General features: G+C 39.9%; 2 protein-coding genes across 2 annotated transcripts; both read right to left on the bottom strand.

The window, feature by feature from the left end:
• Positions 1-264: 264 nt before the first annotated feature.
• FASN3 (Fatty acid synthase 3) lies at positions 265-10625 on the bottom strand. The gene is made up of 11 exons (XM_011314990.1): positions 10219-10625; positions 9731-9981; positions 9180-9411; positions 8339-9051; positions 6567-8061; positions 5816-6211; positions 5061-5728; positions 3553-4854; positions 2007-3305; positions 1407-1913; positions 265-1315 (listed from the first exon to the last, which is right to left on the bottom strand). The coding sequence occupies exons 1-11, from the start codon at positions 10403-10405 to the stop codon at positions 1124-1126; spliced, it is 7242 nt and encodes a 2413-aa protein (XP_011313292.1). The 5' UTR covers positions 10406-10625; the 3' UTR covers positions 265-1123.
• A 2119-nt stretch (positions 10626-12744) lies between these two features.
• Positions 12745-18820, bottom strand: LOC105272764 (citron Rho-interacting kinase). Its single transcript, XM_011314989.1, has 2 exons — positions 14014-18820; positions 12745-13793 (listed from the first exon to the last, which is right to left on the bottom strand). Exons 1-2 carry the CDS (start codon positions 18530-18532, stop codon positions 13420-13422), a joined length of 4893 nt encoding a protein of 1630 aa, XP_011313291.1. The 5' UTR covers positions 18533-18820; the 3' UTR covers positions 12745-13419.
• Between the last annotated feature and the right edge of the window lie 245 nt (positions 18821-19065).

The raw sequence follows: 19065 nt of genomic DNA, 5'->3' as shown, positions 1-19065 counted from the left end.
TTTAATTACTTCAATTACTTCAATTCACTCTCAACTTTGTAAGATTCGATCGTGTGCTTCCATTTTCAAGCAAACGAGCAAAAAAAATTTTTCATTCTGTTTCAATCCAATTTGAATATGAATTAACACAATTAATTAATGAAGTGATGACAATGCTAATTAATTCATTCATGGCTATCACCTAATGGACAGCCTCAATAGAGAATTTTTATTCAAGACCTTCATGGAAAAAAATGTAAAAATTATCTGAATTACCCCTGCCTCTCTGCTGTCAAACATTAAATAATGGATTTATATTTGTTGATAATCACAAGCGGAAATAATCTGTAGAAAGTTTCCGGTCAGTTACAATTTTTGATAAGAACATATTATAATTCAATTTACATTTCTCTATTTATTATGAAAATATCGGATTGGCCCAAAAGTGGAAGCAATCAAAACTAAAAAGAATAATCAACAAAAATTTACTGATAATTCGTGAATTAATTTTGTTTGTTTATCCCCATCCCTTCGATTTTTTTCTCTCCAGAATTTATAGAAGTCTCAGTAAATTTTATTTGATGATAGAAATTTTACAATAAAATTTCTACAATCTTATCAGTCAAACTTATTCCTTTCTTCCACTAATTTGCACAGCCATCAATGGTCGTTCACTCCCTAGAGATGGATATAACCAATCCTAAGTATTAAAAACGTTCAATGATCTGACAAACTAGAAATATATCAATCAGCTTCATTTCATGAAATTATTTTTCATATTCTGTTGATCATCGAATCGGTTCTACAACCAATACTCAATTTTTTTCATCGAAACAATTTGAAAATTACATAAATGATACAGAACACCACAAATTGCGTATCAATTCAAAGATACAAACATTGAAATATTCTTGATATTTATTCCTTTATTTTTATTTAGAAAGAAATTCAAAGGAAAAAATAAATCATTGATACTTATTCTAATTTCCAACTTACTAATTTATGAAAGGTATGAGTGATTAAGATAGATATTACGCGAACTACGAAATAAACTGTCCTGAAAGAAATAAATATCCTGGGGACAGGGAAGTAGGAAGTTTGTCGTGACATTGCAATGGCTCGAGTGAATGGTGATTTTTTTTCTCTAACTAATTGATGTTCCAGGATTGGAGTCATAAATTGGTGTGAGGATCTTTCCGTCTTCCATAATGCTGGCTTTGAATGCTGCTGCATCTTCGAGAGGCTCTCCATTAATCGCAGATGTTACTTTTTCATTATCGAGTATAGTAACATGATTTCCATCAAGAGTGTGACACTCCACTTTTTCCTTCGTTATCTAAAAAACATTAATATAAAATAATACAGAATTGGATTCCAGTGAAAGTTGAATTTGAACGAAAAATTAAAAAATTAAAAAATGTCTGTACCTTGCCTAGATCATAATCTGGTGGTAAATTCTTCAGAGTTTCAATACTTGGTTTCAGAAGAGTGATGGGAGTCCTGAGAGCTGGAATACTAGAAATATTGTAATTACCCAGTGCTACTAAACGGTTATAAATACAAGTGCAAATATTTCTTCGTTGTTCGACAGAAATTCCCAAAGCCTCAGCCGATACACGTGCCATGAAGACATCCAATTTTTTCTCCCAAGAATTACATTTCTTGAGTTCTATCATCAGCTCTCCACTGTCTTCGGGTGTAGCAATATCGGCGATACCAACAAGAATATTTGTCTGTAATTCCTCATTATTTTCCGATGCTAATTGTGTGTCCTTGATGGCTTTCATGAAGAGTGGAGCACCATCGATGAGGATAAGTTTTCCACTGTAAGCCTCAGCTTCTAATCTCCTCGCCAATTCAATAGCAACAAGTGATCCGTACGAGTATCCAACAAGAACGAAATTTCTCCTTCCTTGATTCCTCTTCAGGATGTACTGAAAAATATTTCAATGATATCGTAATTATCTTCTTGACTTTTCACTTCATAGCTAGACTCGTGTATGGATCGACGAAGAACAGGTACTTACAGGTAACAATTGATCAGCCATTTCCGGGATAGATCGGTACTGCGTGTCCATATTATTCAACTGCAAGCAGCTAGCAGGTGCCCTGATCCTATGAGCAAGATTCGAGAAGACAACACCACATCCCTCAATACCTGGAATCAAGAACACCTCCTGCCTTCCAGTGTCGTCCTTCGTCGAGAGTTTCATGCATACTTCCTTCATTGATTGATCTTCCCCTAACAATCTGAGGAGTAATTTCATCCCTGTGGGCACATCACCCGCAATTACTTTCGTAGTTTTCTTTTTCAATGCTAGATCCTTTGAGTTCATTTCAATCAACTTTGCAAAATTCAATCCACGAATATCCTGAGCTGTCAAGAATATCTCGAACTCGCGCTCCAATGTCTGTCTGATTTCTACAGCCATCATAGAGTCCATACCGAGCTCAGCAAGTGACGTATGGACACCCACTGACTTCAGGTCTTTGAGACCCATAATATTGAGTACAGTATCGACAATATTGAGAGAACCAGAGCCACCAGCTCTCTTCTCAGCGACCACCATGCTGCCAACGATTGGAGAGGTCTGATTGAGGAAGCCATCGAGTTCGTGAAGACAGGATGTTATCCTCTGCTGGAGAGTACCTCCGATCACGAGCTCTTTGTCACTTTCCTGCATCCTTGCCACGAGACCAACGTCTCCAACAGCTCCCCACTGAATTGCCAGCGCTGGAAGACCCTCAGCAGCTCGTCTCTCACAAATTCTCTCCATAACTGAGTTGGCCATTGCATAGCTCATTTGTCCTGCATTCCCACGTCCACAGGCAACTGACGAGAAAACAACGAAATGACGGAGTTGTGGACATAATTTTCTGGATAGTTTATCAAGATTCCTGGTACTCCAAGCTTTAGCTTCGAAACACTCTTCGAATGCCTCTGGTGTTTGATTTTCCCAGACGCCGTCTTTGAGGACAGCTGCGAGATTGTAAATTGCATCCAATGGAGCTTGTTTCGATGCCACTGTGAGAATCTCCTCGCAGTCCTTCGGGTTCGCTGCATTTTTCCCAGAGATTATCGTGATCTTGGCACCATAACTCCGCCAGAGCTTTATTCTCATTCGTTGGTAACCGTTATTGACTCCTGTGCGAGATGTCAGGATGAGATTTTTAGCACCTCGAAGGATTAGCCAATCAGCCAATTCGACGCCAAAGCCACCAAGTCCTCCGAGGATGAGATAGGAACGGTCTTTGATGCACTGATACACTGGGCGGGCTGAGATAGGAAGATTCAACTTGTTTTCGTTCTGAATTTTGATTAGTACCTGTAATCAAACGTAATAATTCCATTAATTTCAGTGGAAAATTGTTTTTCTGTTGATTTTCTTCAGTGCTAAGCCTACTCCTTGATATCCTCTCCTAGAATCCTTATGTTCCAATTATTTCACCAATTATTCATATCTCAAAACATGAGCATTCTGTAAATCAAGTTTAAGTCTAAGTTTTCCTATCAAGTTTTATAGACTACGTCGGCAATATAATTTCTGTAAAATTTTTCTCACAAATGCTCACCTTTCCGATATGTTTTCCAGCAGCCATGTACCTGAAAGCTGCTTCGATCTGATCCCTTTCAAAGATAGTCATATTCAGTGGCTTAATTGCGCCAACATCAAGTCCAGCCTGCATCATTTTATTGACCTCCATTTTTTTTTCAGGAGGAGCATTAAACAGCCTATCGAGTAGAACCCCATGAAAACTGATCTCTTTGAGAAAGATAGCCATCCCCAGAGGACTATCATTAACCATATCGAACTTGCCAATCTCCAAGAACCTGCCCCCATCAGCCAAACACCTAACTGATGCCTGGAGCTTATCATCTGCCAATGAATTCAGGACAATATCCACCCCTTGGCCATCAGTCTGCTCCATCACCATCTGCTCGAAGCTAGTATCCCTGGAATTTCCAATATGATCTTCTGGTATTTGTGGAAAAGTTTTCCTAATAAATTCTCGTTTCTGTGGAGTTCCAACAGTTGTGAAGACCTCACAGCCCACCCAAAGGGCAAGAGTGATCGCCGCTTGTCCAACACCACCAGATCCAGCATGAATCAATATCTTCATTCCTTTTTTAATGCCTCCAGTGGTGTAAAAAGCATAGTAACAGGTGGCGTAAACGCAGGGAATTGTTGCTGCCTCTTCCAGCGACCAGGCATCAGGAATTTCCCATGTGAGAGTTGGATCGTTGACTAGATAATTCGTTATTGCTCGATGGGTGTTCAGGAGACCCATAACCCTTCGACCATCTCGAGTGATCCCGGCGAACTCAAATCCAAGGACACAATCAGACGCTCCTCGAGTTTTACTGGCGAGTTCGCTGGACAATTTGCCTGTAGCCATCATGACGTCTCTGAAATTCAGGGATGAGTAGACAACACTCACGAGCTCTGGATTTTTGCACTCAGGAGTAATGGAGCCTTCCATCCATGCAAAAGAGCTGAGGTCACCTTTAACGAGTTGATTTGCCCAGGCGTGATGCACTGGTCGAGGCTGGTTTGACAGCAGCTGGTGGTGTCTGTAAGATCCCCAGGTGTTCTTTGATCGCAGAACGTTTATCACAAGGTCAAGTTTCAGGTGGTCAGAGTACAGGGGATTCAGGGTGGAGAATTCCGGGGACTTGGGGTCCTGGAGAAGAATTGCTCGGATAATTTCACCTCCTGGTTCCTTTCGGAGACAATTTACTAGGCCAAGGAGACCATTTTCGAAACTTCCATCGCTTATTAGGAAAACCCGAGAGGAGCCCGAGGTTTCGTGTTCTATCTCCGCTTTTAGAGCTGCTTTTAAACTATTTACCCAACTAAATTCTTCGTTGTTTACCTGAATAAATCATTAATTATTATCATTCTGTCGGAAATAATCATTTGAGGAATTGTCGCTGGGCACGCGGACATTTATTTTCTCTCTGAATTTTCAATTTCAGGGAATGCGTTGCAGAAATAAAAATGAAAGAGAGTGAAAATTGGGAGAAGAAAATATTAATGATGTCTTCAGCAATTGTTAAATAAATGAAGACACGTACGTACCTGAATTATAATAGTATTTTTAGGTATTGGTTCTATCTTCCTAAGGAGGAAGAATTTCGTATTGCCAACGAGTTTCTCCAAAATGATGTTGAGTTCGTGTTTCTTCAGGGATAAATTGATATCCTCTGGGGACGAGGATTCCAAAGTCATGACAAAGGCACCGTCCTTCAGGGATGAGAGGAGATCCCCAAGAATAGAACTTTTCTGAGGAGCTAAGAGATTTCGACCAGCTAGAATTATGGCGTTGGTATCTGAAGTTAATTTCTTTGGTTCTATGACGTTGATGGTCTGTGGAAGTTCCTCTTCTTCGAAGGGATTCTCAGGGGCGACGATGTTGACGTCCGCCTGGATCATCGGGAGATCTGCCAAGGTTTCACCGAGGAGAGGGGAAAGGAGGTCTTCGGGAATATATTTTTCACCTGCTTCAAGAAATTCTAGAGTTTTCACTTTGATTGCCAGATGATTCTCCAGAGCGAGGTGCGTAGCAAGGCGGATTGCCTCTTTCAGGGAAATCGCCGCCCAGTCTCGGTGAGCCACGAAATTGTACGTCTCTAGGACTGGCTCACCAGCGGGTTTTCGACGAGAAATTACAGTTGCTTTTAGACCCCGAATTTGGACTCCACCGGAATGAACTACGTTGTGCTCTGAGCTCGTGTAAACCTTGAATTCTGCAAAAACAAAAAAACAAAAATCCAATTTCAACGAATACAATAATTCTATTCGAAAGCGAAAAATCTCAAATTAAGGTAGATTACCTTTTTCTTCATCTGGCATATCACGAATTTGTTGAAGATGCGTTTTGGTATCAATGGTCAATTTCTGAATGGCAACAGGTACCGAGAGATTACGCGTATCCATTCCTAAAATTTCCATTTGCAGCATGGTGTCCATGAATGTCACCCAATTATTTGACCAATTGAGTGTTCCCTTGGATCCATCGGTAGTGGCACTCTTGATACCCTTGAACAATCCAGAATATTGATATCCTCGAAGTCTTAGCTCTTTGTACACGTCTTTCGTGTCCATCTCCTCTGGCTCATCCTCACTTGAATGAGGAAAAATTATTTGTTCCTGTTTGGGGTTCTGGACATGGCGAACGAATCCAGTGACAACTGCTACTCCACCCTCCACGACTTCGAATCGTCCAGTTCCTAAAAATAATTGTACTCAACATCAATTATCCAGACAGACGGCAGTGTGCACCGCACAATTTTCAATTGCGCTATCATCTGATTCGAATCATCTGATGAATACTCCGCCAAATCTCTAAAATAATTGTTAAAAAAAAACCCTCGTCAATTTGTTGTGGCATTATTCAGGGCATAAATAATTGCATAAATTATTTTTTCTACGCCGAATACAGCAGTGCAATCTCTTCAAATAATCAATAACGACTAATTTCCATCGAAATTCCGTGTTGTTACTGAAGAAACAGTTATTTTTTTACTTGCATAGAATCATTTTCGAATAATAATATAATTTCATTATGTAAAACAATAATTTTACCCTTCTGAACCATCAAAGTAATCTCCAAGGGTTCCTTAGAGACAGTAGTAGCTCTGAGGAACTTGACATCCTCAAAGACAACCGGAACTTCAGTGTACATCTCTCCCCTCATCATCCCTACCGTCTCCCAAATGAGTGCAAGATACCCCGTAGCAGGCAGTAAATTCCTTCCATCGATAACATGTCCCCCCATGTACTCATAGTCTTCATCAGCAAGTGTTAACTCCATAACTCTCTCCCCAGAGGTGATTTTCTCCTGCATTCTGTACGAAGTGACATACCAATCATCCGAATGCTCCCACCTGACAAGTGGTGAAATCATGGGAGTTCCCCTCGACACCGGGAATTCGACTTCAGGATACAAATTACTGATTATCGGTTGCAATCCAACATCATAGAGCTTTCCAATAGCCTGAAGAAAGACTTCGACATTGTCCTTGTGTCCACGTTGGGTGAGAGCAATATTGCTCACCTCAGGATTGAGTGATCTCTTCAGAATAGCCTGAAGAAGGCCATGAGGTGCGATTTCAATGGTAACAGCATCTTTAGGAATCAGTGCAGATGTCTCTTCGAAAAGAACAGAAGAAAGAAGATTGTTCGTGTGATATTCAGGAGATGAGATTTTAGCCTCAGGAGAATTCCACTTGGATCGAGGTACAGATGTGCTGAGCCACTTGGAACTCCGGGGTTTAGGAACCGGTACGACTTCCTTCAGGTAGGCAAGGAGTTTTGGTCCAGCTTTGGCGATATAACGGCTGTGGTAAGCAATGTTGCTGCACGCAACTTCACGAGCGAAAATCTTATTCTCTGTGAGTTTAGCAACGAATTCTTTCATTGAAGCCGCTGGTCCACTTATGGTGCTGCTCTCAGGTCCATTGTGACATGCAACTTCGATGTCTGGTGGGCAGAGATCCTTGACGTCTTCATAACCAAGGCCCACAGCTGCCATTGAACCTTTGATTGTGTCAACTTCAATTGAAGCTAAACCTCGAGCATGTGCTGCCAGGACCATCTGCTCAGCCGTAAAACAACCATCTGCATAGGCACATCCCAGCTCTCCCACAGAGTGCCCAATTATCCCATCAGGAACTATTCCCAAAGATGTTAGCAAATCGACCAAACCAATCTGCACTGCAGCTATTCCAACGAAGGAATTCACAATATTCTCGAAAATTAATTTGTCGGGGTTCACGAGGATATTGTAAATATCGATTCCACGTGGTTTCAAAACTGCGTCACATTTTTTTATAGCATTGGCAAAAACTGGAAAGCGTAGGAGAGATGCACCCATGGTGGGCCACTGTGAACCCATTCCCGAGAAGACAAACCAGATTGGCCGCTTTGCACCTGGATAATGCTCAATATCTCGTGGCTTTTTATTGGAATTCACTGCACCCAGGACTGTGTAGCCTCGATATAAGTGACCTGAGATGTCCTCTGTGTAAATCTCTTGGAGCAGTCGGACGAATTCTACATCAACTGGGCGGCTCTCCACCTTAATTCAATAACAGAAATTATCATTCACCCCAATTAAGATATCTGTTATCTGCTTTTGCTGTGAAGAAGAAATAAGTTATTTCCACTAAATTCGCATTAAAATTATTAGAAATACGCTGTTAACCATTGTCAATATTTGATAATCATTAGCAATATAGAATGACACTCAAATTCAGGAATATTTAACACCAGGAGAATGAAACTCAAATAATAAATTCTGTTCGAAAGATAGTACAAGTTAATCCCAGTGTTCAAGGACTAAACTGTCTACCTACATCTTTGAGAATAGCATCGACCGCCTCCTCAGTTCTTCCAGAAGCAACAACAAGCCTAGGGAGATCATCCTGAGGTGCTCCACCATTGATCTTCTCCTTTGGATTTGACTTGAGAAGAATATGGGCATTAGCACCACCAAAGCCAAACGAACTGACTCCAACGTATCCGCCTTTCCACGGCGTTGGTTCAGACACAACAACTATTCTTCCTTCCTCAAGAGCTTTGACACCCTCCCTTGGCCGATTGTAATGGAGATTCGGTGGAAGTACACCAGTTTCATTAGCAATCACTACTTTTGCTATTTGCGCCATTCCACTGGCTGGCTCTGCATGGCCAAGATTTGATTTCACTGAGCCAATCATCAGGGATTCCTTTCGCCCCTGACAGAAGACAGATTCAATGGCATTCACCTCCTCAGGATCTCCCACTTTCGTTCCAGTTCCATGAGCCTCAATGTAGGATAAAGATAATGGAGAAACTTTGCATTCTTCATAGAACTCTTTGAGAAGAGCACTCTGCATTACACTCGATGGAAACGTAATTCCCTGCTCTTTGAATCCATCACAGTTGGTTTTTCCGTGGATGACAGTTGCATAGATACGTTTTGCGTCCTTGGATTTCTGGAGGAATGCAACACCAACGGTTTCACTTCTTGTGTAACCATTTGCATCAGCGTCAAATGATTTGCAGCGGCCGTCAGGAGCTAGAACACCTGAAACATCATCATATTTTTCAATTCAGTTTCTAACTCCATAGATTTGTTTAAAAATAATTGGACTTTTGGATTTTTCCCTCGAGGTATTAATGAAATCCTACTTCATTTCTTTTTGCATTATTTACCTAAACGAGAGAACTGCAAAGATACATAAGGATGCAAGCAAAGATTAGCACCACCAACTATGGCAGCATCACACTGGCCATTTCTAATAGCTCTGTATGCGTGCTCCATGGCGAAGAGACTTGAACTACAGGCCGAATCGATAGTATAACTTGGACCTGTTATCCCTAACCAGTAGGACACTCGATTTGCTAACATGGCTCTGCTACATCCAGTGATTCCAAAACCATTGACCTATTTATGAGTAAAACAAGTCGATTAGATCTAGACATCAATGACGATTTGCGAAAAAGTCTCTGTGTCCGGGTATTCGAGTCCCTTTCTTTTCCTGACAAATTATCCACGGGATCGACGTGAAGAAATATAACGTTTTTACTTTTTGGTATTGTTTTTTAAATTTTAGATAAAATGCATGAAATAATTATAAAACGCAGAAACCGTATGTTTTTTCTGCTCAATCTCCTTGGGAGTTTCTCAGAAAAACGAGAGAAAACTTTGATTTTAGTGGAAAGAGTGCAGAACATCTTAAATTGGCATAATGAATTATGTTCACCTGGAGTTTTTCATAGAACCATGTCTTCTCAGACTCAGAGAAACAAGCACCGATGAAAACTCCTGTTCTGGTTCCCCTCAACTGCCTCGGATTTACACCAGCATCAATAATAGCTTCATAAGTATGTTCCAACAACATTCTACACATGGGATCCATAGTATGCGCTTGTTTAAAATGCACTCCAAAAAACAAGGCATCAAATTTCGAGACATTATTTATTTTTCCAGTTCTCTGGGGAATTTCTGGATGATCTATACCAAATTGAAAAACAAAATGCATTATTCAACTGACTGAGTGAGCCTGAAAGATTGAGTAATGAATTCATAAATTATTGAAAGAAATCGAATCACCCGGTGTGATTTTATAATATCTTCCCTTGGGAATCAAAAACCAAATTATTATAAATGCTCAGAAGATATAAATGAAAAGTCATAACTATTAATTTAAGAATAAAAATCGACGATTATGAACTCTTTGAAATAAATTACCTAATTTCCAACGACGGCCGTCGTCAGTTACTAGATCGACTTTATTCATGAGATTCTCAGTGAATAATTTCATATTATCAGACTCTGGAAATCTCCCAGACATTCCAGATATTACAATCTCATCGCCAGGATCAACTGGAGCCTTGAGGAAGGGATTGTAGTGACGAGGTTCCTCTTTCGTCGCCATTCTTCGTGGTTTCTCTTCCCTTTTACAATTTAAACTTGAAAAATACTATGAGTTCACCGAGAATCGCTTGAATAATTCGTGATTCGATTATTGTTAACAGAAATTTGCACTTTTCACATGGAATGTAAGATTTTGATGGAATTGTTGAGGGACTTTTGCTGATCGGGACTTGTTTAATTGAAATAAAATTAACTTCCCCCAACTGACACTCGGAATGAGGAAAAGTGATACAATAGTTCGATTCAGTCTGTCACAGAAGTTTTTATAACAACGGTTTCTCCCACTATCTTTTCGATTCTTCCTTTGAAATAGCGATTGAACCTCTTGGGTCAACTCCATACCCTTTCCAACTTGTGAACTTATTTAAATGGAAATCAAATTTTAATGTGAACTTGATGGGAGTCATTTATTAAACCAGCTCTGGACTAGGGTTCACGGAAGGGTTTGAAAAGGGTGACCTAAATATTGCAGGCGTGATTTCTTTATCCATGCCGAAATCAAAATCTCAAGAAAAGATTCTATTAAATAATGACAGAAAATTTCAAAAAATGTAAAAAACAACAGAAATCACAAATTCCAATACAATTTTGCAGAACGTCATATTATTTACATGTTATATAATTTTTTTCAGAAAATTGTCGGGGATATCTCGATTATAAATGTTTTGTGGTGAATTTAAGCGGCTTTTGAGTTTTCTGGCAAATTCGTGGTCGGGTCGGCTCGAAAAGTCGAGCGTTTTTGCATCTTCTGATTATTCGATGACTCACGAAGTTTCATAAGTGTGCAATAATTTTTCTGTGTTTTTTTCTGTTTGTACGGATGTTTGAGGAGTTGAGAAAAAACGCAGGAAAATTATTATACGATCATAGCATTTTGGCAATGATCATTTGAAAATACCGAAATCATTTAAGGGCCGGATGGAGTATCTCGGAAACATAATTTACTCCAAAATTGGGATTCCTAATTACTCCACCAATTAATTGTTTTTTCCGATAATTGTTCGCTAGCGTTCTAGTCGTTGACAACTGCTATAACGCTAGCTAACCACTATTGAAAAAAACGATTAATTGCCAGAGTAATTAGAAATCCCAATTTTGGAGTAAATTATCTTTTCCAGATAATCCAACCGGTCCTTAAATGCCGAAGTAGAAAATAATGCGGGATTTCTCCATCAGCAAAAAAAAATTCCGAATGCACTAATTTTTATGCTCATTCTTTCTTATATTTTTATTTTGATAATTATAGTTTTTATATCTAAAATTCTAATAGGCTAACCGGTGAAGTAAAACCAAAAAGAATAAACAGGAAAATGTTTTATGCGTTTAAGTGGAATTTGGGGCCGCATGTACGTCAGATGCAGCGAAACAGGAGACAATAATTGAACAGAGGACGATAACCATGGGAATATTCTTGCCAGGTCATTGAACTTGTTCATTGTTCAACAGCAAATTGATTCTTGAAGGTTTGAAAAAAAAACGGTCTTTAATGTCCCCTTTATGTATCCCAAATGAATATTCTCCGATACAGCTCAGTGTCAGGGGTTGCCGGATGTCGCATTACTCTGCATAGATTATCCATATGTTAATCAAGATTGAATGTTTTCTAGTTGTTCCCACAATCATATATGTTTATTTCCCAAGAGGAAAATTTCTGCACAAACTATTGGTACTTACATGAAAAAAAAACGATAATTGTAATTAAAGTTTTACTTTTTCATATCGAAAATGAACTGTCCCATCAGCTCTAATTGATCACCTTTTTTCAGAACTATATTCCGATTTTCAATGGAAGAGACGATATCTTTTTTATTTAATCACTTAATTAATAACTTAATCAATTTTTATTAACTTTACTTTTTGAATGTTTTACAAATTATTCAATAAATTCAGGTCGATTGTCTAAAATCAATTCAGCAAAATGATCAGTCGTAATAAAAAATTCCACCATTACTTGGAAGAAATAAAGATCTCCTTGAATTGCATTTTTAATTCCTCAAAATAATTAGTTTCGTTTATTCTTTGAAAAATTTGCACACGTAATGGAAATTTTCAATTGGAAAATTCATCTTCAGTCAATATTCATTCAGAACTTGACGGTAAATTTTCGTTAATAATTGGGACATCAATAAATAAACAAACCTTGCTAATGAAAAATGTAACAGTTTTCATTAGTTATGTAAGAACTGCTAATTCAAACGGAAATTGGGACCATGACTTAAGGGAGGATAAGGATGAATTTATCGTGCATATAGATTAAATAATATTGACAACATGACGTATATTACATTTTTTTATTTATCAAAAATTATTTCTTTTTTCACGATAAATATATTACCATTATTCTATTATGTACTTTGTGTCTAATTATAACAATTAACTTGCGAGGGAAATTATTCAAATGTGATGAAGTCATTATTTGACTGGAAAATGCAATCAAATGACTCTATGAATAATTTTATTGTAATCAAACAGAACCTCTCCATTTATCAATTTTTTTAACGAGTTATTTATGTGAAATTGTAGTAATAATGCAACTGCACTCATTTCCTTATTCTTCTTAATCGAAGAATTACATTTGGATAGAGAATACTACTTGAATTTTAATGTAATTAAGTTATAAGTACCCTTACGCCTCATCCGGTAATATTACGAAGACCAAAGGAAATCTTCAAAGTTAGACAAACCAATTAAATAAATACCGCAAAATTCCGTTTACAATATTGAAAAATTATGGTAATGAGAACGAGAAAATACTTTTTCTTATTTCTAATTGTAGTCAATGGCAAGTGAAGTGTCATGTCATGAACATCATGAACAATCCCTAAAGTTATCAGTAGTGAGATTGAGAAAAAATTTGGCGAGAAAGTCTTGAGGATTTTTTGCATGATAAAATGATCTGCAAAAAAGTTCGATTTATATTTTCATAGACATAGAGAACAAACTTCTACAAAAATAATCTAGAATTTTTAAATTAAGTCTTGACTGATAAAATAAATTCAATAAAAATGAAAAACATTAGTTGTCCCTGGTGTCAGCAAAATGTACTTTCTTGGCGGGATTGTCCAAAGCCTCCATGAGACTCGGCGTGAAACTGAATTCTGAACTACTCTCGTCATTGTCATTATTACAGAGTGAATCTAAGCTGCTCAAACTATCACTTATTCTCGATAGAATAGAAGCAACCCCATCGATTCTTTGAATGTCCAGAGTGGAATTGATCACAGCTACATAGATTCCTCTGGATCCAGCAAGACCCAAATACCTTGGGTTATTCAGATCAATAAGAGCTCTCTCTGGACTCTTGTTTGTTGATCTGAATGTCTCCAATGTCAATTTTATTACCTCAACCGATGAAAAATGAACGATAAAGAGATAAGGCTTCCTGAATGCTGTAACAAAAAAAAAAGAAACCAATTTAGATTCAATCAATCAATTGAAGAAATCGAATGTCATATCTTAAGAAGTATTTTTAAAAACAGGAAAAAAATTGATTTACATCGCAAACAATAAGATAAATAATAGAATTAATGTAAAAAAACATGATTCGATATTAGTATTTTTCTTCGTTTTTTTTTCTTGAAGTCTTTTAAATAAAAATGTATATCTCACCGAAAGCAAAAGGCAGATGACTCCAAGTAGGATCCACCATTCTAGTCCTTCGCCCATTCTCATTAACAAAGACTCCGAACTCATTATAACACAATAGAAGTTCAACCTGACTGCCATTCGAGACATTGAGAACAGCAACAGGGAAAATTCCTAGTCTAGCAACGCCAGCAAGTGCAGCCTTGACCGAGCTATCATCCTCTTCCGGGAAATCGTCAACTCCATAATTTTGCAGATCAATTTGAAAGAACTTTTGGCAACCCACGATGAGATTATCCTTTGTGAATATGGCACAACTGCATGGCTCCTGAGTTTCCAATTCCCTTACAGGTACAAATTTTCCATCAACCTGATCAGTCTTCCACTTGAGTAGAATTACTTGGGACGCAGTAGCAGCACAAAGTAGATCTTCCTCCAGCTGGTACAGATGACAACTCTCAGATCCATTGAGTATCCTCTTGGTGTTGATGGCAGGCCTTGAACAATCAGCAGCAAGAGCATTGCTTTTAAGTTGTCTGAGATCACAAGACACCAGCTGCCTGTCCTCGCCAGCTATCATTAGTGCTAAGCCCAGATGAGGATGCACTGTCAACTGGTGAACTCGTTTCACCCCTCTGATGGCAGTGAGAACCTTGGAAACTGCAGGTCTGTACGAGTACAATCCCTCCTCAGCCCCAATTAGTAGTACCCCCTCTTCCTCCAGCTCAATAACACAATTTAAATCCAATCTATTCTTTTCCAACCTCACCACACTCTGTACCATCGAATTCTTTGCCGTTCCCCTGACTCCATTCTGACTGGCAACTGACTTCAAGGCATTCAACCAGCTCTTCTTATCAACTTGACTCAAAGCCATGATATCGAGCCTGTTGGTAGGCCAGCAGGTATTGAAAGTATTGGACTCAACCCTGAAGATAAACGGTATGTCAGATTTTGCGGTGCCAGGTACCTCAGCTTGATGAACATCCTCTATCACTGTAAATCCATTTTTATCAGTCAACTCCATCCTGTTGATTGGTGACATCCCTGGACTGGGTTCATGCTCGTAAACATGAAGACATGAATCCTCAAGCCTCACGTATTTCCTCTCCCAAGAAGCTTTTCCACGTCCTGGAACTTTCACCCAACTCTCCATGGCACCTCCATCCTTCTTCTTGACATTTTTAGACTCTAATTCGGCGTGATCAGGTTCATCAATAGTCAGTGTCTGTACACTGCCACTCAGGGTCGAGATACTCTCATCGCTTGCCTTCCAATTCTTTCCTAAATGTCTCGTGAGACCTCCAGGAAGTCCACAATTAGCAGGAACGAGGAGTGAGCACTTGAGATGTGTCATTATCTGGCATTCACTGCAGATAGCAGATCTTTTGCCAAATTGAATGGGCTCCAAGCAAGCTGCACATTTCCCAGCTCGCATTGATAACTCCACGTTGAACCTGTGAGGAATATTATGTCGTACTCTTTGCAGTGATGTTTGTCTGGATAACAATTCATCAGGCTGCTCAGAATACTGATACTTCTTCGAATCCTGAGGCTTGGATTCTGCAGATTTGCAGTCGACAGTGGGTGAAACTGGGGCTGACGTAACTGCTGCTGCTTTCAGGACCAGTAGCTGTTCAGTGAGAGCCTTGACTTTAGCTCGTTCTCGAGTTAACTGGTTCTCCAACTCTCTGTAACCCACTGGCATACCTGTACCTGTTGGTATCACACTGTCTTTCTGCTTAGTCCTGAATATCCTATCGCAGACGGTCTTCTTCTTCTTGTTGCATTCTTCGAGTTTAAGCTGGAGGTAATCAATTAATTTTGTTTGTTGCTGCCTCGTTCCCTCAGATTTCATCTCGTGCTCATTATAAAACTGCCTCATCTCCTCAAGAACACTCTCCAACTCTGCTATTCTGATCCTCAGCTCTTGTCCTTGATCAATGCTACTTTGGAGATCAGCCATGAGATCTTGATTGATGTCCTTGAGCTCATGAAGACGAGTTAGGTGATCTGTACTCTCTTCCTTGACGATCATGGCCTCAGCTCGTGCAGACTCCAAAGCTCTCTGCAACTCTCCAATATCACATTCCAGCTGTCCACATTTGGATGTCAATGAAGCAACTTGTTGGTTCAAATCTTGTGCGAGCTTCTTGTACTCGTTTCTCTGAGTTAATAAATTATCTCTCTCAGTTTCGATTTCAGACGTCTCCGATTCCAATTTTTGCATCGCTTTCTCTGATATTAATCTTTTAGATTTCTCCTCGTTCTGTCCTGACTTTGCCTCTCGAAGTTTTTGCTCCAGAACTTCTAACTCCTTCTGCAGCTTCATTTTCTCCTGGACTAGAGTGTTCTCTCTAGTTTCATGGTCACTGGTTAATCGTTCGTAATCTGTCAATTGCTCTTCAAGAACTGTACAGGTTTCTTTCAGAAGGTCGATATTTACTTTATCAGCCTTTGCTTCTTGCTCCAACTCCTCCAGTTTAGCTTCCAGTGTGCTCTTCACTTCATTGTGCTTGGAGATGGCGAATGTCAGGCGTTTGTTCTCTGCATTCAAACTATCGACTCTATCCTGACTGGTTCTCGCTTGCTTTCTCGCAGCATCCAACTCCCTCCGGAGACCAGCAGAGGAGGACTGAAGCTCTTCGATTTGTTTATTCGCTTGTGTCAGAGCTCGTTGGGCTGAATCTGCCTGCATTTTATTTCTCGAAGACTCTCTGGTGATCTCAGCGAGAGAAGTTTTCGCAGACTCAAGTTCAGACAGCAATTTCTTGGCTTTCTCCTCTTCTTCCTGGTACTTCTTATTCAATCGTTCCGTCAGCCGCTGTTTCTCTTCTTGCAGTGATTTTATTTTTTCTTCAGAGGTCTTGGCTTCCCTCAGAGCAATTCTCTTATCCAAATTGGCGTCTGACAGTTCTTTCTCTTTTTTCCAGAGTGCTCGCTGGGTTTGACGAGCCGCTTCACGTTCTGCAACAGCACTCTCCCTGGATGTTTCCAATTGTTTCTCCAGACGTTCAATTTGTTGCTCAAGCTCTGATAGTTTAAGAGAGTTCTCCTTGGTGGTAGATACTCGACTGCCCGAGGGAATTGAACTTGAAGAACGTTTCAAAACTGCATTTTCAGACTCTAATTTAGCAACACTTTGTTGAAGACACTGGAGAAGTTCCTCCAGGGTATCGACCTTTCGTAACTGCTCATCCTCTTTGGCCCTGGACTCTTGAAGACGTTGTTGAAGAGCTGCTTTGTCCTGTGCAGTTTTCTCAAGATCATCAGCAATATTCTCACTTCTCCTGAGGTTCAGTAAAGTGTCATTCAAATCGCTCCTCGTAGACTCCAGCTGATTCTTCATCTGTTCATTTTCCATCTGGACTTTCTCGAGCTGTTCGGTGAGTTGAGAAATAGTTTGCTCAGCAACATGAATCCCTTCCATCTGGTTCAATTTCTCTTTTAACTGATTTTTCAATGTCGCTATCTCCTGGTCTCGTGCTGGAATCATCGCCTGGGTAGATCTGAGTTGTTCCTGAAGATCCTTCAACTCTGATTGGGCTAATTCCAAGGCCATATTGAGTCGCGAAAGCTTACAGTGATTAGCATCCCTCTCATTTCTTAAAGTACTTTCCAGTTCAGTGTTTTTAGCTACTTCTTGTTCAAGCTTGAGCCTCACCTCTGCCAATTGATTATGAGCCCTCACCGATATCTCTTCCAATTTATTCTCAACACCCTGGACACTCTGACGTCTTAATTCTCGAGTTTTAGCCAACGACTGCTTGTACTGCGCCTGGAAGCTCCTCAATTTCTGCAATTCTGCATTCGCAGTCTCCAAATCACACTGGGCACGCTGCAGTTTGGAAGACATTTCATTGTTGCTGGTGCATAGCTCAGTGATACGAGTAGTCTGAGTCTCGATGTGTTTATTTAATCTAGAGAGTTTATCTTTCTCTGCAGCTTCCCACTTTTGTTTTGCACTCCTGATCAAACCCAAGGCTGTCTCCTCCAGATCTTTCCTCTCTTGTCTCTCCAACTGGAGAGTTCGCTGGAGTGAAGCTACATCTGATTTCATGGATGTCAACTGACGTTCCAGCTTGTCCCTCTCTCGATTCGATGCCTCCACTTTCACCGTTTGCTCTTCGAGTTGTAGCTCAAGGTTTGTGGTAAGCTGAGAGTCATACGCATTTTTATCGTTGAGTTCCAACAATTTTTTCTGGTGTTCCTCCAGCTCCTCCATATTCCTCTCGAGCTTCTCCGCTAATTCTGATTTCTCACGTGACAATGTTAATCTAGTATTTGTACTTATCTTGTCCTGTAGCTCTAGCATTCTCCTCTGCTGCTGCTGAATCTCCTTCATCTTGCACTCGAGCTGAATTGCAAGTTCCAACTTGTCGTTGGAAAGATGCACAAGGCTTGAAGAGGGATGAGGCTTGTCTGGTAGTTCTAATAATTTTTTTGATGTCTCAGGTCGTTCCTTACGTTTATTACGAACTGAGACTGATAATTCTAATGTCTCTTTACCCATTTTTGTTGGTGTCTTTGGTAAGGCCAGCATTTTACGAGTGGTAAACACGAGAGATTGAGGTTGTTTATTGTTTATTCATTTATTTACTCTGGGGTTATTTTAATTCTGTATATGGCCTGGGCACTATGGGGGGCTTACACGGAGTTTTCGATACTTTTTCGACAGATTTTTATTGAAGTATTACATTTTTTGGAAAAAGGGGATCCTAGTGCAACATCCGTTGTAACGGTCGCACGATAAACTGAACAAACTCCATTTTGAAACGTTTGAATTCTGTCCTGTGGCTGCCGGTTTGGATTAATGCGATCGGGTGATTGGTTGATAGGTAAAGATGGCGGATGACAGATGGTGTTATTGTGACCTCAGCGACGTCGGAGTATTGCACCTCAAGAGAGGGAGGGCGCCACACGCAATGCTGGGGTGTCGGTCTGTCAGCCGACTCAGTAGCACTGTAGTAGTGATGCCAGGCGAGAGTCTACCACGTCCCCACTCCTCGGTTGCGTTCTAGTGCGCAGCCTTCAGCGCATCACTTGCCTGGCGCTAGCCCAGTAGTGGGGGCCTGG

Source organism: Fopius arisanus, unplaced genomic scaffold (assembly GCF_000806365.1).
Source record: "Fopius arisanus strain USDA-PBARC FA_bdor unplaced genomic scaffold, ASM80636v1 scaffold00270, whole genome shotgun sequence".
In the NCBI taxonomy this organism is placed as follows: domain Eukaryota; kingdom Metazoa; phylum Arthropoda; class Insecta; order Hymenoptera; family Braconidae; genus Fopius; species Fopius arisanus.
The sequence above is the reverse complement of the archived record's forward strand: the minus strand, read 5'-3'. Positions and strand labels throughout refer to the sequence as shown.